General features: G+C 42.5%; 1 protein-coding gene across 1 annotated transcript in view; it reads left to right on the forward strand.

The window, feature by feature from the left end:
* Window positions 1–24,526, forward strand: part of RYR3 (ryanodine receptor 3) — a 566,641-nt gene that overhangs the window by 510,018 nt on the left and 32,097 nt on the right. The window contains exons 70-85 of the mRNA XM_063652550.1: window positions 871–1,041; window positions 1,370–1,429; window positions 3,240–3,371; window positions 3,844–3,956; window positions 7,418–7,514; window positions 9,133–9,239; window positions 10,282–10,333; window positions 11,281–11,337; window positions 12,922–13,021; window positions 13,175–13,254; window positions 14,680–14,756; window positions 17,275–17,348; window positions 17,913–17,930; window positions 18,333–18,413; window positions 18,861–18,949; window positions 22,638–22,766. Coding sequence (XP_063508620.1) covers window positions 871–1,041; window positions 1,370–1,429; window positions 3,240–3,371; window positions 3,844–3,956; window positions 7,418–7,514; window positions 9,133–9,239; window positions 10,282–10,333; window positions 11,281–11,337; window positions 12,922–13,021; window positions 13,175–13,254; window positions 14,680–14,756; window positions 17,275–17,348; window positions 17,913–17,930; window positions 18,333–18,413; window positions 18,861–18,949; window positions 22,638–22,766 — 1,437 coding nt within the window. The remainder of the gene's footprint in view (window positions 1–870; window positions 1,042–1,369; window positions 1,430–3,239; window positions 3,372–3,843; window positions 3,957–7,417; window positions 7,515–9,132; window positions 9,240–10,281; window positions 10,334–11,280; window positions 11,338–12,921; window positions 13,022–13,174; window positions 13,255–14,679; window positions 14,757–17,274; window positions 17,349–17,912; window positions 17,931–18,332; window positions 18,414–18,860; window positions 18,950–22,637; window positions 22,767–24,526) is intronic.

A 24,526-nucleotide genomic window follows, 5' to 3' on the forward strand; every position in this document is an offset into this window, starting at 1 on the left:
GCCTCATGGGTTCAAGCGATTCTCCTGCCTCAGTCTCCCAAGTAGCTGGGATTACAGGCGTGCGCCACCATGCCCAGCTAACTTTTGTATGTTTAGTAGACCCAGGCTGGTCTCAAACTCCTGACCTCAGGCGATGCACCTGCCTCAGCCTCCCAAAGTGCTGGGGTTACAGGTGTGAGCCACCGCACCTGGCCTGGCTTCCTCTCTTAAACCTACAACTTCACTGAGTGAACTCTCTCTGAAAAGGATGAGAAGGCATAAGCCAAAGATGGGTATGAGCTTCCATGGACTGAGGAGTTCCTTTCTTTCATGTCTTCCGTTTTTCTCCTAACTTTCCTTTAGCTGGATTCCAAAGCAGCCCTACTTTAGATTTTCCTTTGCCTATAAGAATTTGCACTGGCTCGTGGTGAGGAGGCTATGGTGAGGTGCTCCAAAACATCAGCTTCAGCTTTGAAAACACAGAGCAATTATTCTGTGCTGGATGCTCTTTCACATTTTTAGTGATTCCCCAGCATCAGAATTCTCAGAACTTTTCTGGGGCCATGTTTGTCAGTTAACAAATCATTCTTTTTGTAGAACACCAGTTTACTTGTTCAGTCCAGAACTGAGTGAGCAATAGGCATCCATGATGTGTGTTTAGTTATGTGGCTCTGTGTGCATGCGCAGAAGGAGAAGGCTCAGGGTTATGGCTGGTCTTTGATGGCTACCTAATTCGTCTTTGTTCAACACACTTTTCACTGTCCTTTGAAGTGTAGTAAGGCCCACCCTATACTGATAGGGCCACAAGGAGGCAGGCTGCCTCTGACAGGAGGCCGTTCCTTTGGGAGAATCACTGAGCCCCTCTCTGTTTATTTCAACATCATCTTCTAGTCTGGAGGACAAGACCAGGAGCGGAAGAAGACAAAGCGGCGGGGAGACTTCTATTCCATCCAGACCTCCCTCATCGTGGCTGCACTCAAGAAAATGCTGCCCATTGGTTTGAATATGTGTACTCCAGGCGACCAGGAGCTGATCTCCCTCGCAAAATCACGATACAGCCATGTAAGCTGCCCATCTGCCTGGGCTGAGTGTGTGATCCACATGGTGCAGTGATAACCATTCAGCCCCTGAAGGGTTAGTCCTCCTCCCCTGGGGGGCAGGGAGCAGATGCGCAGAAACCAGTGTGTATGGAGGCAACACGCCCTCATCTTTAAAACTGGTTTGGGAGTCCATGTGTGCCCTTTGGGACAAATCTCTGGAATATTTTTTCTTTTGTTCTTCTGATAAAGATCCCAGCAAAACTGTGCGTTGACTCTCCATACATCTCCATATGCTACTTGACAGTTCCATGGTGATCTCTGGGAATAAAACCTGACATCTCTTTCCACAGAGGGACACAGACGAAGAGGTCAGAGAACATCTGCGGAACAACTTGCACTTGCAGGAAAAGGTGATGACTCAGGACGGCAGTGAGAACTCACACGGGCTTTCCTTCTGGCTGCAGGGCTCCAGCTTTTCACTTCATTTACTCATGCTTCTTATGTGTGTTCCAAAATCAGTTTTGGGGTATTTGTGTTTAATTGGTAGGACTAGCTCTCTCTTTTTAAAATTTTTTTTAAAAAATTTACTGGTACATGGCTGGGCGCGGTGGCTCACACCTGTAATCCCAGCACTTTGGGAGGCCGAGGGCGGATCACAAGGTCAGGAGATCAAGACCATCCTGGCTAACACGGTGAAACCCCGTCTCTACTAAAAATACAAAAAGTTAGCCAGGCGTGGTGGCGGGTGCCTGTAGTCCCAGCTACTCGGGAGGCTGAGGCAGGAGAATGGTGTGAACCCGGGAGGCGGAGGTTGTAGTGAGCTGAGATCGTGCCACTGCACTCCAGCCTGGGCGACAGAGCAAGATTCCATCTCAAAAAAAAAAAAAAAAAAAAAGTACTGGTACATAAACTGCCCTTAATGTTTGTTTGTTTGTTTGTTTTTGCCCTTAATTTTTGTTCTTAGCTATTACAAAGAGGATACAAAGAGGCACCCAATAAAGCATCTATTCCCATTTCCCATTATGTGAACGTCAGGCCATAGCAGTGGGGTGTAGATTAGGTCCCAGAATTTACTGACTGTAAGTCTTGTTAAACAGTGCAGTGGACACCTGGGGGAAGTTTTAGCACCTCCTGCTCTAAAGAGATTTTGAAACAAAATAATTTTGTTTCTAGTTGGTACAATAAAAAAATATAATTTTCATGTTAAAGGCTGTTTGAGATGTTTTAAAGCCTGTGAATCTGAACAACTCTTACCTCAGATACATTATGACCTGAGATGGAGAACTAAGCCAACACACAGTCTTTCCTTTCCACCCCAAACATATAGGAATGGTGGATAAAATATACTAGAAAAAAAAGGCAATAAAAAGAAATCTCTAGGGCCAGAAAAAAAATCTTAGGGGCTTGGTTTTTTAATCATTGTAAAGGAAGAGGAGTGTGGGACCTAATTACCCACACTATACGTAAATACAGAGCAAGAAACTTCCATAAAGTTGGCCTTGAACCAATAAAACCCACAAATATTCCACAGAGAAACCCAAGTGGAATAACCACTTGGAGAGCCTCCACTTCCTAAAATATAAGCTGAGATACCAATAGGTAAAATTCCTCCTGAAGACAAGCTCATATTTTTTTTTAATTACAAAGCACATCAGGAAATCTACTATTAGAGAGTCAGCATAGGAAACAAAGAGAAGAATTCAACCATAAGGAGCAATTGAAAGAGATGTAAATGTAAATAAATTTAAAACATTTAAAGGAGATATAAAGGAATTATTCGAACCCATAAAGCAATAATTGGGTGTTATATTTTTAAAAAGGAGTAGGGGAGATGGGTTTGAAAAAAGACTTCATAGTCATTATAAAAATAAAAAATAATGATTGAAATTAAAAACCTAATAAATGGGTTAAAAATAGGCTACATATAGCTGAAACAATAATTTATAAATTAGAAGAGTGCTTTAAGGAAATCATCCAAAATGCAATACAGAGAGATGGCGAGATAGAAAATATGACAGAAGCATTAAGAGACATAGAAGTTAGAATGAGAAGTTCCTATACAGCATCTACAGTGTTCCAGAAGATAATTGAGAAAATGAAAGTGAAGCGATAATAGAAGGAGAGTCTTGACTCCTACGGAACCATGGTAGGACCAAAAGGCTTCTTCAGTATAAGAGGTACAGGAAATTCCTCATCTTATGAGTATGCTTCAATTTTCAGTCTGATGACCCAGCTGTAAAATGGCAATTGAACCTCTACAAGGATGTTCTGAAGAGTGAAGAACCTTTCAATCCGGAAAAGACAGTGGAGCGTGTGCAGAGAATTTCAGCAGCTGTCTTCCACCTGGAACAGGTAAGGAGCATCTGCCCTGAGGAATGGGGAAGCAGAAACACCCTGGACAGTACAAAGCTCCTCTCCACACTCAGCTCTCAGGTACAAGTGCCCTCATAAGACTGAGAAAACAATGACCAAGGATCATCCCAGATCAACCCCACATGCCATCTCGATGCCCTGTGATAGGAGACCTCTCCATTATTTCCCCTGCCAGTGTTTTGTGCATTCTTGCCATTAGCTCAAATGCCCTATTTAAGTCCCCTGCTGTTAGTTAAGCTGCTATTAGGGAATAAATGACTAAAAGCAATTGAGAGAAAGAGGAAAACCTAAGACTTTCACAACTGAAATCATCTGCTCCTGGGTGCATTTTGCTAACTACAGTTGAGAAGCCAAAATTCTTCCAGAATGAAGGAGTCTGGGCTACAGGTGACTAGCTTCTGCCACCAGAAGATCAGCCTAATGTGCACCAACCCATGTGATCTCTTCTCAGGTGGAACAGCCTTTGAGGTCCAAGAAGGCCGTCTGGCACAAACTGTTATCAAAGCAACGGAAACGGGCAGTGGTGGCCTGTTTCAGAATGGCCCCTCTCTACAACCTGCCCAGGCAAGTATTTTGTCTTTTTTTTCCTGGCATGTAAGCCAGCGATGGGAATGGAGGTATCTTCCCACAGCTGTGCTCTCTCACTCTTAACCCAAGGAATAGAAATTGGAATCCTTGGCCTATGGAGCTATTGCAGTCTGCATAGTATAAGGGCCTGGCTAAGACAATCAAGGTAAGCATAAAAACTGAAACCAGATGAGATTCTCTAGAGCCCATTCCTGTCAGGCTCACCATTTATACCTAAAGTCAGCCAAGTAAGCATATGGAAGTACACTACTTTTGCTGAGGTGGGATTCTTGGTTAGCATGTAAAGTCTTCTGGAAAAAAGAAACTGTTTTCTGAAACATTTTACCCCAGATTCCATCAACAGGTCCAATAGTATTTCTCTGCTCGGGAACTTGACACTGAAATTACCATTTCCTCAGCGGGTACAGAAGTGTAACTTGAAAATCTTTTAGCACAGTGTACTAGCTGTCAAAATATAGAAAGGCTGGAGATGCCTCAAGAGGCTTGCCAGAGGCACGATGCCTTCGGGTGTTTTAGCTTATACTTTGAAGTAAAATATATTTGAAGCTTTTGCTGAAAAGTCTGGGACATATCCTTGTCAACATAGGGAATAGTATCAGTAACAGACTGGCCCGGAGTTGACCACCCAGACTGATTCAGTGTCTTTGGTGATGTGGTGACATTCCTGTCCTCAGACTTATTGCAGAGTAGGTATGATCAGGTCTTGGGTCAATAAACAAAGATAATAATTGAATATCAGCCTCTGCTTCATTGACTTATCAAATCACTAGGAATATTCTCACTTGCTCAGGGAAACTAAACTGACTTAGACAAGTATACTCTGAAGCTTATGTAAATAAATGTGTTTCTTTGGAATATCACATAAAGGACTATTCCTATGCTTGACATTTTGTTCTCATCAAATTGTGGATCTTGGCCGTCGTTTGTCCAGAGTAGCCTATAACCTCATCCTGAGCCAACTGGCCACCTGGGCTTTCTTAGTTAGGGTCTTTGAAGATAGTTAAGAATGATGGTCTCTGCCGGGAGCAGTGGCTCACTCCTGTAATCCTAGCACTTTAGGAGGCCGAGGCAGGCGGATCACTTAAGGTCAGGAAATTGAGACCAGCCTTGCCAACATGGTGAAACCATCTCTACTAAAAATACAAAAAAAAACTTAGCCAAGCATGGTGGCATGCGCCTGTAATCCCAGCTACTTGGGAGGCTGAGGCAGGAGAATCACTTGAACCCAGGAGGCAGAGGTTGCAGTGAGCTGAGATCACGCCACTGCACTCCAGCCTGGGCAACAGAACAAGACTCTGTCTCAAAAAAAAAAAAAAAAAAAATCAGCCAGGCATGGTGGCAGGAGCCTGTAATCCCAGCTACTAGGGAGGCTGAAGCAGGAGAATCGCTTGAACCTGGGAGGTGGAGGTTGCAGTGAACCGAGATAACACCACTGCACTCCAGCCTGGGCGACAGAATGAGACTCTGTCTCAAAAAAAAAAAAAAAGAATCACGGTCTCTGAGACACGTACTTGCTCCAACAGATCTCTTTCAAGAAACAGATTACTATCTTTGGAAAAGAATGAGGCACCACCAAATCAAGTAGAATTCATGAATGAAAAGATTAAAAGCTCAAGCAGTCATGGGCATTAAGCCTGCTGAAGTCCTAACAGAAAAGTGAAATTCATAGCCCGTTAGAAAAAGCAAAAGTGGCACATGTATACATATGTAACTTACCTGCACATTGCGCACATGTACCATAAAACCTAAAGTATAATAATAATAATAATAATAAAAGAAAAAAAAAAAAAAAGAAAAAGTGCATAGAATTTGTCTTTGTTTTCTGGAAGTGTCGAAACATCAGAAAGTGTTTCCTTCCCTATCTGATTGAGATTTCTCCCTGACATTGTGCTGAGTTGGTCTCCGAAAGAGCCCAGCTCTAAAGCACATGTCTCTAGGACCAGGACAGCTAGGCAGAAATTACATCTCTCAAAAACAAGCATTTTTTTTCTAAATTCACTAAAGATATTAGTACCATCCTTACATATCTGGACTGTACCTTCAGTAGTTTTACTCTGTATGGGTAAGAGTAAGTCTAGGAATTCACTATGTCCTTCGTGAAGCATGACCGTCCCGAACTCAGTTGTTTTAGAGGAGCTGCTGTGGGTGATCTCTCTAGCATGGAGGACTGTAAGTAGATTTTGTAACAACAACAGAGAAGCTGATGATGGAGACAACTTCTCTTCTCCAGCTTGTGATCATCTAACTGCATAGAATCTCCCAAACTAAAGGGCTAAAGGGATTTATTTTATTATGTGGAAACTGTCTCTGATACTAGTTTTTAAAAGAAAACTTGTATGCTTCTCTCCAGACACAAAATTAATAATTTCTTCCTGAGCACCTTTCAACAAGTTTGGCTGGAAAAGGTTAATGAAAAAACTCAGTATGACAGGCTTATACCCATTTTAATGGTAATGTAACCTGTGGAGAGACCTGCTCATTCTCTGCACACTCCTCCTTTATTGACCATGATTTAACGTTACCATAAGAACACGAATTTGTACAATTTTTAGGAAGAATTCTGATTGGTCAGACTTGAAGAAAGATGGCAAGGGCTGTGTCCTACCGAAAACCATGACCAGAGCTTAATGACTCTGGTGTTGACTTTTATCTTCCTTCCCTCTCCTTCCCTCCTCACCACTGTCCTCACATTTTGTAAACACTTGGCTGCTTTTGCTTTGCAGTGGCTAATACTCCCAAAAGTCAATCCTGGCTTATCGGGAGTGGCTTGTGCCAGTTATTCAGTGCACCCACATACCAGGGACATAGCTAGAATCCATGCAGCACACAGAAAATATGCCAACGACATCATGTGCTTAAACCTTGTCGTGCTAAGTAAAAGCTGGAGCACCTTACCAGTGTGGTTACTTGGAGAATGAAAAGAAGCCACATTTTGGTATTTTGGTATCTCTAAGACGAAACCACTGATGATCGGTATGACTTAGATTGGATTACCTAGAAGGGTGATCAGCCTAAAGGAATACCTAAATTGCCATATGAAGCAAATACTTCAGGACTGTTACTTGGCATAATGATTGATTTGTGATCAATTGGAGAGGAATTCATTGGGCTACTTGGGAGGCTGAGGCAGGAGAATCTGTCTCATTGGAGAGGAAAGGTAATAAAGAGCCTATGAGAACAGAGTAGGATTACAGATAACTGCCATGTCTTGCTAACCATTGTCATTTTCAGAAGGCGCTCTAATATTCAAGACTCGTCATGGTAGAGGGTTCTGGTTTCTTTGCAGTGAGTTCTGTGGTATGCTACTGGCTACCCTGACCAATCAGAAGACAAGAATTGTACAAAAGTCTGTCCTGCTTACTAACCATTAACTGCCCAAACTAAAAGAACAAGTTCCATGGATCCCTCTTGACCTCCCTCTCACCCCTTCCGCTCAGGCACCGCTCTATTAACCTCTTCCTCCATGGCTATCAGAGATTTTGGATAGAAACAGAGGAGTATTCCTTTGAAGAGAAACTAGTACAGGATTTGGCTGTAAGTACTGACTCCCCTGGGAGCAGATATGAGTGTGGATGAATTTGATTTTCGAATTCATGTGTGTGGTTGTAACAGTTAAACATTCGCAAGGAATCGTGTGTATGTATACATTTGAAAAGCACTAACTGCGTAAATGCCCGGGGGAGGCCCTGCTAATGGTCATAGGAGCCAGAGGATGAATTTTCACTTGGAGGTGCTAATACTATCATCACCCTCCTCATTGTCGCTGTTAACAACTAATATTTCTTGAAATGCACAGCCATGTCATGGGGGGTTCATGCTAAGTGAAGTTTTGAGCACCATTGGTTGCAGGAGGCCACCCCAGCCAAAGCCCCACATTCCTACTCTGTAGTTCTGCTTTGGGGAAGATGCATCTAAATACCCTTCCTGCATCTTACATTTCTATATTTGGCCTTTCAGAAAATTTGGCATGCCTTGTCTCTAACAGACTTCATGCTCTAAAGCCACTTAAAATGACACACGAGGGGAAAACTTATTGCAGAGGTGCCACAGAGCCTCATTCTGGTTCAGAGAGAAAATAAACCCTCCTTCTCTTTGGCCAGCCTGTGGTTCTTTTTCTCCTTCTCCCGCAAACCTTTTTCTCTTACCACTCACTCCCTCCATTCATCTTGTCCTGTGTTTCTGATAGTCACTCTTTTCCAAATGTCTTTCTCTATGTTTCCCTGTCACCCTCTGTTTCTTTCCTTCTTTTTTAAAGCCTTTTCCTATTGTTTTCTTTCCCTTTGTCTTTATGTCTTTCATTCTTCTCATATATTCCTGTTGGTGAGAAAGACACTCCGTTGGTTTTCTCAGTTTCTTGATGAGTGTGAAGTTGACAATGAGCGTCATTTCAGCCCTCTACTTCTTCTGAACCATTCATACAACCCATGTAGTTCTCACCAATTTACCAAATACAGTCCACCCTGCTGGTTCTGCCACTGCTAGAAAATTCACTTTTACCTCTGACATTAGCTGCTATTTCTTTTTCCGTGAAAAGCGATAAAGAAAAGACCTGATAAAAGGAGAAGGGCAAGGCCTGCAGCTCCAGGATGGCAGCTCTCAGGAGCAACAAGAATTTTAGAATCAAGAGTTAGGTCAGGAAAGAGAGATGTTTTGCTGGGTTGAATCTAGAATAGTATTAGACCCAAAATGGTCCCACTGCTTTGTAACTCTTGCCCCACCTCCATGTCGAGCCCAGCTCTTCAAAAGAAATGTCAGCTGTTGGCCTGAGAGAGCCAGCCTCTCAGGTGACTCTGTGGGGTTTTCCTCCTGAACTCGGGTGCCCAGAGCTTGCATGAGACGTCAGCTGATTGGGATCTGTAGCTATTCCCTTTATGGGCAGCCTTTTGCTTTTTATTTTGTTTTGACCTGAAATTGGAATGTTTCTTTGATTGGCTGTAAAAATAAAAAATATATATACATATATACACATATATCTGAAACCTCGCACCTTTAGGGCTTCTATCCTGAAATAAATACATGATGTAGTGGTTTTGTTTTGTGCTTTAGTCTGATGCACTCTGTGCCTTGCGCTTTACCTTCTCTTTGTTCGCATGCAGTCACGTAGCATGAGATTAAATTCATGCCTAAAACCTATCTGTGTTGGTTTGTGTAGAAATCTCCAAAGGTGGAAGAGGAGGAGGAGGAAGAGACAGAAAAACAACCTGACCCACTACATCAGATCATTCTCTATTTTAGCCGCAACGCTCTCACGGAGAGGAGGTCAGAACCACCAGATCACCTGCTTCTCCCAGGCACCAGGGATACTTGTGTCCACTCCTGACCTTCTTCTCTCAGACGGCAGTGGGTGGAAAAGGGAAGCTAGATTTGAGCAGCCCTCCTTGCTGCCTTATATTTGGCCATCAAGATATGTCTAGGGAGCCAGGCGTGGTGGCTCACACCTGTAATCCCAGCACTTTGGGAGGCCAAGGCGGGCGGACCATCTGAGGTCAGGAGTTCGAGGCCAGCCTGACCAACATGGTGAAACACCGTCTCTACTAAAACTACAAAATTAGCCGGGCATGGTGGTGCACGCATGTAATCCCAGCTACTCAGGAGGCTGAGGCAGGACAATCGCTTGAACCCGGGAGGCGGAGGTTGCAGTGAGCCGAGATTACGCCATTGCACTCCAGCCTGAGCGACAAGAGCGAAACTGTCTCCAGAAAAAAAGATATGTCTAGGGAAACTACATCAAGCCACAGCCTGCTCTTCATAATGTCAGACACTGAGCTGAAGATTAAACAGCCTGAAACTATAAACTTCATCTCTGAATTCCATGTTAAGCCACTGCTGGTTCACATTTTCAAAGTGGTTTCTAAGAATCAGAGTGGGGGAAGGGATTTTCTAATTAATTCACTAGTACTTATAATTTGAGATTTATATGACTCTTAGTCTTTATTGTGGGGTCCAAAGAGTAGCCTGCTAAGGCCGGGCACAGTGGTTCATGCCTGTAATTCCAGCACTTAGGGAGGCCAAGGCGGGCAGATCACTTGAGATCAGGAGTTTGAGACCAGCCTGGCCAATATGGTGAAACCCCATCTCTTCTAAAAATACAAAAAAATTAGCTGGGCATGGTGGCAGGCGCCTGTAATCCCAGCTACTGGGGAGGTTGAGGCAGGAGAATCACTTGAATCCAGAAGGCGAAGGTTGCAGTGAGCCGAGATCGTGCCATTGCACTCCAGCCTGTGGGACAAGAGCAAAACTCTGTCTCAAAAAAAAAAAAAAAAAAAAAAAGCCTGCTAAATATTTCCTCCATTCTTTCCAGCAAATTGGAAGACGACCCTTTGTACACCTCCTATTCCAGCATGATGGCCAAGGTACACCCAGGTTTTCTGCCCATTGTCTGTGTCTTTCTGTCTTCCCTTAGATTTCTTTAGGTGCATGAAAATTGTGTTGAATAGCAGGCCTGGGACTTTGTCATGGCGTAGGTTTCAGGCATTGCACAGTTCATGTGCCATAGCGATGATAGTAGTAAACCGATTCACCGTCTTCCTAAGGAAACCTTGGAGCTTTGCAGAAACAATGGGTGCTAGTGGATAGTTTCACACTGACATTTCTAAAGCCAGCTAAATGGGGCTTAGGCATACAGAATACCCTTGTGTTTTCACTCAATGTTCAGAATACATCAAACAGTTCAAACACATCCACAGGTGAAGGTTAGAAACTAGAGAGAGCTCCTGGTGTTCTGGAAGAGGCAGTGTGACCAGAGATGTTCTATGTCACCTAGAAAGATGGTGACCTCTGGGATGCTGAGCGAATAAGGGAAACTTTGATGTCAAGCAGAAAGGATGTGTTGGGGTACATAGGAGCACCTATTCCTTGATCTAGCTGTACCACAGGGCCCCAGTGGGAAGAGGCACTTCAGGGTTCACATCCTAGATGATGCGTCTCCAATCTTATTGCCATGCCCGTGGAGCTGTATCTAGGAAGTGGCAGCTCCCTGCATTCCTGTCTCCCATTTACACCAGAACTTTTCTAAGGTAGAAGAGTTCAAGTCTGTGGTTAAACCAGTTAGGTCACCATTGATGATGTGAGCTCTGCATTCTCATTTCTCATTTCTGAACTCTATGGTAACTGTGAAGATGGTACTTACAGTAGAAGTGTTGCCCAGCAGTGGCCAAAATGTTCTTGGTTTTACACAATGCTGAGGTCCTGAGGTGCCTGTGAATTACATCCTGTCCCCTGCCCTTGTAGAGTTGTGTTTATTAGATTCACCTTTAATTTGATTGTCTGTCTTCTCCCTTCCCTGCTCCATGAAATCCAGAGTTGTCAAAGTGGTGAGGACGAAGAAGAAGATGAAGACAAGGAAAAAACATTCGAAGTAAGTTCTCATGAAGATTAAAAATAGAGCCACCCTCCAAGGCCAATAGGCCAGGCCTTCAGAGGTGGGTGCTGACATTAGCCTGTGTGGCTCGCCCACCAGGAGTGTGTGAGTTGGCAAGTCTGCCTTAATAAAGCACACTCATTAGCGGTGGTTCTCTTGTCTCTCTGCCCGTGAAAAGGTAGCAGGTAGTATGCCAGTCAGCAAACCACCAGCTTTGTTCTTGTGGGAAATTGTACTCAATTACTGTAGTAACAGGGGCCACAGAAGGACAAACTGAAACATCTAAAATGAAAAAATCAGAAAAATGAAAATCAGGCCAAGCGTGGTGGCTCACACCTGTAATCCCAGCACTTTGGGAGGCCAGGGGAGGGAAGATCACTTGAGCTTAGAAGTTTGAGACCAGCCTAGGCAACATAGGGAGACCTACCTCACCTATACAAAAAATAAAAAATTAGTTGGGTATGGTAGTGTGCTTCTGTAGTCCCAGCTGCTCAGGAGGCTGAGGTAGGAGGATAGCTTGAGCCCAAGTATTTGAGGCTGCAGTGAGTTCTAATTGCACCACTGCACTCCAGGCTGGGCAACAGAGTAACATCCAGTGTCTCAAAAAAAAAAAAAAAATATATATATATATATATATATATATATATATATAAAAATCAGAGGAACGGAGACACTTGATTGGCTTTTGCGCTATTATTCTATAAATGTAAGTTGATAGTGATTTTTATTTTGAGGCAGTACAGGACCCTGAAATTCTCAAGATGAAACGATATTAGGTTATTTGTACTCTTTTGTAGACAAAGTACATGACAAAACACAGCAGAAGTAAATGACTATAATTACAGGCTGGAAAGCTTTGACATTCTCCTAACCCATGTCTGATAGAAAGTGTGTGGTGGCTCACGCCTGTAATCCCAGCACTTTGGGAGGCCAAGGCGGGTGGATCACCTGATGTCAGGAGTTCGAGACCAGCCTGGCCAACATGGCGAAACCACATCTCTACTAAAAATACAAAAATTAGCTGGGTGTGGTGGCATATGCCTGTAATCCCAGCTACTGGGGAGGCTGAGGCAGGAGAATCGCTTGAACCCAAGAGGCGGATGTTGCAGTGAGCCGAGATTGCACTGCTGCACTCGAGCCTGGGTGACAGAGCAAGACTCCGTCTCAAAAAAAAAATGTGTTAGCTGTAGTCTGAGCATTCCAGATAAGTGAGCATTTCCTGCATTCAGCCAGAAATACTCAAGTTGACCCCTCAGCAGGTTTCCCTGTGTAACAGAACATCGAAAACAAACACATTTTAATGTTGGGTTGCTTCCCACAATTATAGTATCCAAAAGGAATGGACTGTGTGTTCTATCAGTACAAAAAATGGAAAATGTACCATCAAAATAAGAGTGATGGGTAGACAGTTTTAGAAAGCTGGCTAGTGTCTGGAAATAAACTTCAGAGGTCTGCTTTATCCAAGTTGATGTGTGTTACCTTCCTTAGGTAACTGGAAAATTCTCTCTCACCTCACTAAGGGTAAATTCCCTGGTGCTGGGTAGGAACCAATGTTTCCCTGTGATTTTTTTTTCCCTCCAGGAGAAAGAGATGGAGAAGCAAAAAACCCTCTATCAGCAAGCTCGGCTGCATGAGCGTGGTGCTGCAGAGATGGTCCTTCAGATGATAAGCGCTAGCAAAGGTGATTTCCCTAGTTTCTGGATGGGCTTATGTAACTTCCACAAAGATATCATGCTGTGACATATAGCCATTATTAAAGAGCCCTGCTAAGGCCCAGGAGGTATGATTTACCATCTGTTTCCTTGGTGATTCAATCGAATCTTCACCATGGCAGGTGAGATGAGCCCCATGGTGGTTGAGACGCTGAAGCTGGGGATCGCCATTCTGAACGGAGGCAATGCTGGTGTGCAACAGGTAACGGAAACTCGCAGCGGCTGGGCAGGCTCCCGGGGTATTCCCATTTGACACCTGTCATGCTTCAGGGAAGAGGAGTTGACTGCTACAGAGGGGAGCCACCCAGAATCACTTAGCTCGCGTTTGTCCTTAGTGGCCAGTTATATCAGAGTAGCTGGGAACACAACCATGGCTGGGAGTCTGCAGGCAAATGTGTCTTTAATAAAGAGGTATTACCCAGGATTAAAGATAAAAACATTTAGTTTTTCATCAGTAGATAAGTTTCTGTATAAATATTCTCTAGAAAAATTTCCTAAGAGTTAGGTTTTTACTTTAGCCCTTTATTTTCACTTATTAGCTGCCTTTAGTATGAACAAGGAGACTCATCAGTTAAGTGGAACTGATAAACTCACAAATCTGTTATTCGTTCGTTCGTTCATTCATTCATTCATTCATTCATTCATTCATTCATTCATTCATTGAGTAACTGTTTACTGACTGATGACCATGCCAGGCTCTGCTGCAAGGGCTGAGGGTGTAGCAGTGAATAATACAAATAAAAACTCCTGCCATCGTGCAGCCTACACTCTAGTGAGCATTAAATGCGACAACACATAGAAGCATACAACCGAGTACCTGACACATGGTATTCCTTCAACAATCTGAATTGGAACAGGCTGCAGAAGACAGGAACGTACCGGTGTTTCTCAGGCACTCCGGGTTCTGGTTAAAAGCATCTGTGTGTACAGGGAAGTAAAATTTCAAACAGACCCTTGGCATTCATGAGGGTTATATCCCAGGGCCTGTGAGAGTCTCCAGATTCACAACTACATTACTGCATATAGCTTTTCCCAGCCTTTAACTCATCCCCCCAAAATTTCTCCAATTTTTCATTAAAAACTGTCATTTTCTAGGTTATCCTTCGCTTTCTGTTCCCTTCTACCACCTACCACTAGTTGTCATTTGACTTTCTTACAGGGCCTTTTGTTTATTTATTTTTTAAAAAACAAAATTTTTATTACGTCAGACAAAGTTCATACCTTCCAGCAAGAGAGAACACAGGAAACAAAGCCTCACTGTGAAAGAAATACTGAGCTTTCAGCTAGGCTCCTTACTGGCTAAGCTCCTTGCTCCTGTGTACCAAATTCATAGCATGAGCTATTCAGATTATAACTCAGCTTCGTGATACATTACTATATCACGGCCTTGGTGCTTGTCCCCAGATAGAAGGGACTTCAATCAGTAGGTCTATGAATGTCAATTCTGCCCTAGAAGAAATGCCAGTGGGCCTTTATAAAATAAACATGATGTACCCCAAGGGACTCTGTTTCCATAAGTAGAGGGTCCAACTCAGTGTGACTGGGGATTTCTCCATCAGGATTAGGAGGGTCAGCTCTGTGGCATAGTTTTCATTGCTTTTCCCTTTACAACGTGTCTCCCTTGCAGAAAATGCTAGATTACCTAAAGGAGAAAAAGGATGCTGGATTCTTTCAAAGCCTTTCTGGTCTTATGCAGTCTTGCAGGTAAATGCGGGAAAACCACCGTAGCATTTAAAAAACTCTTCCCTCTAAGCATAGGAGGCAGGGGAAGGGGAGCACAAAATATACTGGCCTACCATAGAATTCTCGAGAGAGGAAGCACCTACTTAGAAAGCTAAGAGAGTAGGTGTTGTTCCTCCAGCCTTCAGGATTACAATTCAGCTAGCATTCAGAGGGGAAAATGTGATTGCCATTAGCCACATACACACGCTCCCCCACTGCTGTTGTGTTTAATCTCCCTTCCTTACCTCCATATTTATGTTGCTTTCCCAGGAGGCTCAGTGTGTGCATTGAGTTTCTCATCAAACATGTATGCCCATAAAAGTCAAACCAGAAAAGAATGGAAAAGAGGGGAGATTCCTGACTATGATTGAAGGCTATTTTATTAAACCCACTAAGTACTTTGTTAATCTTTATCCTTAACAATTCTTTGAGCTTGAATGTGTGTTAGGGTGGTATGTATTTTGACACATCCATTTTGACAGCGGTACATCTTGGCATGGGAACATTTTGACATAGCCTAAAAAACAAGGCTTTGAACTTTCCGTTCATGTTATTAAGCTGTTTAAGCCACCCCTCATGGCTGAACGGCTCTGACACATAAATAATATATAATCCAGAGTCATAGATCGTGATACTTGCTCAATTCAGAGATGAGCCAGAATCTTTCTAAGAAAAGTGTCAGCTTATTGTCTAAGATTCATATGTATTTGGATAGTCTGCAGATAATTCTAAAAGAAATTAAACTTTTAATTACCTAGCTCATTTGCCTCCAATTATGCTTTCCATTTAAAAATGTGGAGGATGGACATCCTTTCTCTTGGTGGACTACATACTTTTGCTAACCATATTTCACTGGGTAAAATATCGTACCCTGGGCAGTAGGGAGTGTATCTGAGCTGCAGTATAATTCTTTATTCTCAGCTCTGTGGGGCTTTTCCCCACCAACAGTCTATTCATTTATTATCTCTCTCAGGAAAACAAAAAGGAATATTTCCAGGCCTGACTCTCTGAGGCTAAAATAGTACATATGAACTCAGAGATGGCAAAAATCAAGGCAACTCAATTCCATATTGCTCATAAAATTATCCACTTACTTTCTAAGAGTTCTCTCAGTAGCCTGTAATACTTAATATTGCTTAACTCATTTATAATGACAGCTTGGACAGACAGGTGATATACACTTAGATGCCAACTGAGTTCTAACAGAAGTTTTAAGATGTCTTACTGCTGGGTTTTTTATGATTATAAAAACAATATATGTTTTTTAAAAATTTAAGCAGTAGGGAAATGAAAACATTCAAAATGGGTATTTAGGAATGGAGTAAGGATCAGAAATGTGTGTTGCACAGATTCAGATTCAAAACTGCTGCTTCAGAGCAACTATGTCCAAATGTCCTTTCCCATGTTTTCCTCCCCTGACAGCTAAACCAAAGTAGAAGGATAGTTTTGTGTTGATGAGCAAGCCCTTTTGCCAGCAGAATCTGGGGGGAAAAAAATGGCAATAGAGATTTCACTGTTTACCTAAATCATTTTTACCTAAATGATGAAATTAGGTAAGTGAAATTTACCTAAATCACAAAACATGTGACTCCTTAAAAAGAAAACAGGAATGCCAGATTTTTATCCATGCCTTTGCCCCATGGTAGAAGGAAAGCTAAGTTTTGCAGTCTTAATGGACTTAGCCATAAATTTTCCTAAGAGCTGTGTTCTACGTTCTATGAAACCTTTCAGACTGGGGAATAAGTTAGACTCCGTTAGTAAAATGGAATGAGCCCCACTTAGAAATAACATGATCATACAGTGGTCTCATCAGCAAGCTTTGTGGTTGCACTACAGCTTCCGGGCTAAGTAAAATTTGGCAGTTGCTGTGACTAGGAAGGTTGTGGGGAGTAGGGACAAAAATGAAGGCCAACTTGTCATAAATTCAGGAATGCCTGGAGGCACCATTCCCTATGGAAAGCGGAACCTCAGCTTCTATAGGCTTTTGAATGATGTAGAATCATAAAAGGCCATGGCCCTTTGAAATCTGGAAGTTTGTAGCTCATCCTAAGCTCTGGAAACCACAATTCCATGCGATTCTCAGAGAAAGTAGGTATAGGTGGGAGGCAAACATTAATCAGTGCAGTTTAAAGTAAACTTTCCCTCGAGAAATCTTAAAAACAGATTATTCCTTCTTTATTTGGAAAACCTTTCTAAACCTTCACATCAAGGTGAAGACCTTGAGTCTTCACCAAAAGACTCAAACTGGACAGACAATGAGAGTCACCGTAAGTGTTTATGACCCCTCTACTTGTATGTAACAAAGTCTGTGAGCTACAGGCACCTAAGAAAACACTGCTAGGCACAAAACCAAGGAATCATTAGACTTTCAACCACCCTGGAATGTGTTAGTTTATTTATAACACAGGGGCAGGATATTCTTAGTTGATAGGTACATTAACGTTAGAAATCTGCTTTCCCAGTGTGCATAGCCCTGAACTTTGTTTCTTTCTATTAAAAGTGTCCTTGATTTGAATGCATTTGAGAGGCAGAATAAAGCTGAAGGCCTGGGGATGGTGACTGAAGAAGGAACACGTAAGTAACTAATGAATGTGAAGGCCATTCTCTTTCTGATTAAAATCTTTTTTTTTTTTTTTCAGACAGAGTTTCGCTCTTGTTGCTCAGGCTGGACTGCAGTGGCGCGATCTCAGCTCACTGCAACCTCTGTCTCCTGGGTTCAAGCACTTCTCCTGCCTCATCCTCTTGAGTAGATGGGATTACAGGCTCCCACCACCACAGCCAGCTAATATTTTGTATTTTTAGTAGAGGCAGCATTTCATCATGTTGGCCAGGCTGGTCTTGAACTCCTGACCTCAGATGATCCACCCCATCTTGGCCTCCCATAGTGCTGGAATTACAGGTGTGAGCCACCGCACCTGGCCATTTAAAATCTCAATTACCTATTTCTGGTCAGAGCTCATGTCTTTGCTTAGTATGCAAGGACTTGCTCTGTTTCAGCAAAATGTTTCCATCAGTAGTTTTAATAAAGCTATCATCTAGGATGGATGTGTTCACATAGCCAGTTTTAACTAAAGACAGTTTATCATGATGTTTACGGTTTTCTTACTTTGTATTCTTCTATTTTTCTCTCATTACCAGTCATTGTTCGTGAACGTGGTAAGTTTCAGTTTCTGGCCTGAGTTCCTACCATGTGTGTGAATCCTAGGAGATCTCATTTAATTGCCTCAGCACAGAAACATTTTAGGCTTGGTTGCATGTTGAGTTGAACTCAGCAGTTTGGTGCTTAATTAAAGAAGTGTCTTCCATCTGTAAAGCATGCGTTATGGACTGTGAGCCATTTACTCTCCTTATCCAGTTGTCTTCATTACAAATGCATTTGTTGGGCATTGTGCCCTGCAGCCTCAGCTCAGTTTAATTGGGCTTTTCTCCATTCATCCAAAGTTCCTTTTCCAAACCATTCTGACACAACTCCTTTATCATCTCTGTAGTCATTTACATTGGAAAGTATTCTCTGTTGAGAAGCCAAACCAATGCTCATCAACGTTTTATGTTTTCAAGGTGAAAAAGTACTCCAGAATGACGAGTTCACGCGTGATCTCTTTAGATTCCTACAGTTACTTTGTGAGGGACATAACAGTGGTGAGTGGAACAGATTTATCTGCCAAGGAAACACAGCGCTCAGGGGCAAAACTAGAATTCCGTTCAGTATGCCCCACTTGATGCAACTAGTTGTTAACTCAAGGACATCAGTTAATGCATTCCTCAATAAGAAACTATGTAAATATCATGGCTAGTGATATTTAGTGCCACCAAGGCTAAGCTGCTTCCAGAATCTTCAGATGAGAAATCTAAATACTCAGCCCTTTCCATCTAGCCCCTTGGGGCTCGTTAAGTCCAGTTTCTGGTGTCCGCAGGTTGGGGGGTGCTCAGAGCAGAGCTCTGCCCTGCAGGATCTGCCATGACCCAAACATGGTATTCTTGTAAGCCTTTTCACATAGAATGTCTTATCTGAGCTCAGCTGAGAGGGCATGCCTGGCCCCCTCAGCATGGCAGGGACAAGCTCTGACCCGGCACTGGTGCTCTCAGACTTTCAGAACTTCCTGCGGACTCAGATGGGCAACACCACCACCGTGAATGTCATCATCAGCACTGTGGACTACCTTCTGCGTCTGCAGGTGAGTGGGAGGGCCTTGGACAATGGGACCTCTCACCTTTGCTTCCAGAAGATATAAACACAGTTACACACAGTCAGGGACAGCCCAGGATGCAGTCAAGCCCCTATAAGGAAGGCATTGTAATGTGTATCCACAGATGCATGGGAAGTCCAGTGCCCAAAGAGTACATTTAAAGACAGAAGTGGGAGATGTGGTTAAACACCAAATCGTCTGTTATAAAATGCTGGTTTACTTTAGTTTTGCCAGTGAAAACCAATCTGTGTTGCTATAAAACAACCAAGAGCTATAACACAACCAAGAGCTCTAAAATAACCTGTGAATGAGAACAGATTTCACTAGAAAAAAAGACTTACACAAGATGATAGGAATAGGATGAGTTTACAAGTTCGTGTTGAGAAGTCAGATGGTTTGCTTCAAGGAAGCCCAAATTATATTGAGAAAATCTACACAAACCTGTTAACAAAAAGGGATTTTTTTCCTCTTTGCTGATTCCTCATCCTGGTTCTGCCACTTACTGGTTTGTAACCTAGAGCAATCTGTTTAACGTGCCTGTGTTCCAGGTTTTTCATCAGTAAAAGGGGTAGGACCTATGCCATAGGGTGGTGGTAAAGATTGAGAGGTTGAATACAGGCATACCTCATTTTATTGCAGTTGATTTTATTGTGCTTCACAGATGCTGTGTGTTTTACAAATCGAAGGTTTGTGGTAACCCTGCATCAAGCAAGTCTATCTGTGCCGTTTTACCAACAGCATGTGCTCACTTGGTGTCTCTGTCACATTTTGATGATTCTCACAATATTTCAAACTTTTCACTATTATATCTATTATGGTGATCTGTGATCAGTGATCTTCGATGTTACTATTGTAATTGTTTTGGGGTGCCATGAACTATGCCCATGTAAGACAGCAAACTTAATGTTGCATGTGTTCTGACCACTCCACCAACTGTTCCTCCATCTCCCTCCTTCTCCTCAGGCCTTCCTGTTCCCTGAGACATAACAATATTGAAGTTAGGTCAGTTAATAACCCTACAATGGCCTCTAAGTGTTCAAGTGAAAGGAAGAGTCACACATCTCCCACTTTAAATCAAAAGCTAGAAATGATGAAGCTTAGTAAGGAAGGCATGTTGAAAGCTAAGACAGGCCAAAGGCTAGGCCCCCTGCACTAAACAGCCAAGCTATGCAAAGAAAAAGTTATTAAAGGACGTTCAAAGGGCTGCCTCTGTGAGCATATGAATGATAAGAAAGAAAAACACCCTTATTACTGAAATGGGGACACTGCGAGTGGTCTGGATAGAAGGTCAAACCAGCCACAACATTCTCGTAGGCCACAATCTAATCTAGAGCAGGGCTCTAACTCTCTTCAATTCTCTGAAGGCTGAGAGAGGCGAGGAAGCTGCCAAAGAACAGTTTGAAGCTAGCAGAGTTTGGTTCATGAGGTTTAGGGAAAGAAGTCATCTCCAAAACGAAAGTCTAAGGTAAAGCAGCAGGTGCAGATATAGAAGCTGCAGCAAGTTATCCAGAAGATCTGTCTAGGATAATTTATGAAGGTGGTCACACTAAACAACAGATTTCCCGTGTACATGAAACAGCCTTCTCCTGGAAGAGGGATACCATCTAGGACTTTCATAGTTAGAGAGGACAAGCCAATACCTCACTTCAGAGCTTCAAAGGACAGGCTGACTTTCTTATTAGGGTCAGCCCAGCTGGTAGCTTTAAGTTGAAGCCACTGCTCGTTTACCATTCCAAAAATCCTAGGGCCCTTAAGAATTATGGTAAATCTACTCTGCCCATGCTCTATGTATGGAAAAACAAAGCTTGGATTGTCATCTGTTCACAGCATGGTTTACTATTTTAAGCCCACTGTTAACACCTACTGCTCAGAAAAGAAAAAAGATTCCTTTGAAAATATTACTGTTTGCTGACTATGCACCTGGTTCTAAGAGCTCTGATGGAGATATACAAGGAAATGAATCTTGTTTTCATGCCTGGTAATACAACATTTATTCTGCAGCCCATGGATCAAAGAGTAATTTTGACTTACAAGTCTGATTTTTTAAGAAATGAATTTTGTAAGGCTACAGCTGCTATAGATAGTGATTCCTCTGATGGATCTAGGCAAGGTAAGTTGAAAACCTTCTGGAAAGGATTCAACATTGTAAATGTCATTAAAAAACATTGTGGGCCAGGTGCAGTGGCTCATGCCTGTAATCCCAGCACTTTGGGAGGCCGAGGCAGGCGGATCATGAGGTCAGGAGATTGAAACCATCCTGGCTAACACAGTGAAACCCTGTCTCTACTAAAAATACAAAAAAAAATTATCCAGGCATGGTGGCGGATGCCTGTAGTCCCAGCTATTCGGGAAGCTAAGGCAGGAGAATGGCGTGAACCCGGGAGGCAGAGCTTGCAGTGAGCCAGGATCGTGCCACTGCACTCCAGCCTGGGCGACAGAGCGAGACTCCAAAAAAAAAAAAAAAGAAAATTGTGATTCATGGGAGAAGGTCAAAATATCAACCTTAACAGGAGTTGAGGAAATAGCTTGCAACCCTTGTGGGTGATCTGGAGGGCTTCAAGACTTCAGTGGAGGAAATAACTGCAGATGTGTTGGAAATAGCAAGAGAACTAGAATTAGTAGTGGAGCCTGAAGAACATGAACCTGAATTGTTGCAATCTCATGATCAAACTTTGACAAATGAAGAGTTGCCTCTCATGGATGAGCAAAGAAAGTGGTTTCTTGAGATGGAATCTTCCTGGTGAAGATGCTCTAAACATTGTTGAAATGCCAAAAAGGGATTTAAAATATTACATAAACTTAGTTGATAAAGGAGTGGCAGGGTTTGAGAAGGTTGACTCCAATCTTGAAAGAAGTTCTGTGGGTAAAATGCTATCAAACAGTACATGCTACAGAGAAACCCTTCATGGAAGGAAGTCAATTGATGCAGTTATCATTGTCTTATTTTAAGAAATTGCCACAGCCACCTCAAACTTCAGCAGCCACCACCCTGTTCAGTCAGTAGCCATCAACATCAAGGCAAGACCTTTCACCAGTAAAAAGATGATGGAATTACAACTTGCTGAGAGCTCAGATGATTGTTAGCACTTTTTAGCAATAAAGTATTTTTTAATGATGGCACTTACATTGTTTTTTAAAGACATAATGCTATGGCACACCTAATAGACTACAGCATATTGTAAACATAACTTTGATGTACACTTAGAAATCAACATTTTGTACGACTCACTTTATTGTAGTGTTCACTTTACTGTAGTTTATCTGTAATCAAACTCAAATTATCTCTGAATCTCTGTATGCCTGTATATGTAATGTACTCAGAACAATGTCTGGCACTTACAATATTAGCTATTATGTTGTTGCTGTTATTATGATTATTTGGATAATTACCATTATCTTCACATATTTCACATTGAGTAAATTATCCTATTTCATAGTCTCCAAGTTCCAGCTGAAGGCAGTCCTCACTCCTATCTATTCTTTCCTCTGGAGGGATATTTGTGCGTGAAAAATTCTACAGACCTGGTGTCTCTGCACTTCTTCACAGGGTCCCTGGCTCCTGTCAGAGCAAAGAGGTCATAGAGATGCAGGATTCTCATGTACCCTTCCCAAACACTGAGTTTAGCTTCACTGACTGAAGTCTGAGAAATACTAAGCTCTATTCATTTGTTTTTAGGAATCAATCAGTGATTTCTACTGGTATTATTCAGGGAAGGACATCATTGATGAATCTGGACAGCACAATTTTTCCAAAGCTCTGGCAGTCACCAAGCAGATTTTCAATTCTCTTACAGAATACATCCAGGTATGTGCTACAGAGTGCATGGTTGAAAACAAAGAGAACGTTGTTGATATGCCCGTATTCTATATTCCCAACAGAATACTTGATTGTACACAGTGCACTATCCATCCAGCCCTGATGCTGACAATATTTATTTTCTATAAATAGGAAGCAATAGTACCTGCATTCCATAAGCAGCTACAGTTTGGGGTCCCCCCACTGGACCTGTTTATAGTGTTCACACTTTATTTGCATTTATCTAGTTACATTTTGCTTTCCCTCCTAAACTAAAAACTTCTCATGGAAAGAAAATGTCTTACTCGACTTAAAATTCTTTATATCTAGAACAATTTCTGGCATATATCGTTCAGTAAGCATGGAGAGTGGAGTGGAGAAATGATTCATGGAATGAAGGAATTAAGGGATAAATTATGTTCTCTTGATAGAGATTAAAAACAGGATCCATGAGATCCTACTGATTTGTCAGAAATTAACTCTGGAAGAAGTAACTTCAGAAGCACACAAGCTACATGCAGTGGCGGTCAAACCTGCAAGTGTATTTCATGTTAACTGTCTAGATCTTGCTGCAGTCGTTCTCTATTTGTAGTATTTTCTATTCATTGTCTATGGTGGTCTAGCTACTTTAGAAAAGGAACAGAGGATATATTCAGGCATAATTTGCTATAAAATTAGTAGGCACATCATTACCCTCTGTGATACAAGATTTTTTTTAAAGCAAAAGTAATACTTCATCTTCAGATTACCATAATCAGGAGACTCATGAACAGGGCTTTTATTCATTCATTCAACAAAACGCTCAGTTTGTACTCTGCGCTGTGGTTCATGAAAAGAAACAGTATATTGCCTCTACCCGTAAAGAGCTTACAATGCAATTGAGAAAATACATATGCACAAGGAAAATTATTCAATATAAGATGATCATACAGCCGGATGCGGTGGCTCATGCCTGTAATCCTGGCACTTTGGGAGGCTGAGGCGGGTGGATTGTCTGAGCTCAGGAGTTCGAGACCAACCTGGGCAATACGGTGCAATCCTGTCTCTACTAAAATACAAAAAAATTAGCCAGGCATGGTGTCATGCACGTGTAGTAACCGCTACTCGGGAGCCTGAGGCAGGAGAATCACTTGAACCCAGGAGGCAGAGGTTGCTGTGAGCTGAGATCGCGCCACTGCACTCCAACCTGGGCGACAGAGCGACTCAGTCTCAAAAAAAAAGAAAGAATCATACATGATTTAAAATAATCATATATACTGTGCTTAAGAACCACATATGTGGCCGGGCACGGTGGCTCACGCAAGTAATCCCAACTCTTTGGGAGGCCAAGGTGGGCAGATCACCTGAGGTCAGGAGTTCAAGACTAGCCTGGCCAACATGGCGAAACCCCGTCTCTACTAAAAAATACAAAAATTAGCTGGGCGTGGTGGTGGGTGCCTGTAATCCCAGCTACTCAGGAGGCTGAGGCAGGGAGAATTGCTTGAACCTGGGAGGCAGAGGTTTCAGTGAGCCGAGATCGTGCCACTGCACTCCAGCATGGGTGACAGAGCGAGACTCTGTCTCAAAAAAAAAAAAAAAAGAAAAAAAAAAAAAAAACCCACATACGTATGAGTTCAGAGGAAAGCAAGCCCCTTAAGAGCCAAAGGGGCCAGGTGCAGTGGCTCACTGGGGCCTGTAATCCCAGCACTTTCGGAGGCTAAGGCGGGTGGATCACTTGAGGCCAGGAGTTTGAGACCAACCTGGCCAACATGACAAAACCCTGTCTCTAT

This window comes from Pongo pygmaeus, chromosome 16, assembly GCF_028885625.2.
Source record: "Pongo pygmaeus isolate AG05252 chromosome 16, NHGRI_mPonPyg2-v2.0_pri, whole genome shotgun sequence".
Lineage (NCBI taxonomy): Eukaryota > Metazoa > Chordata > Mammalia > Primates > Hominidae > Pongo > Pongo pygmaeus.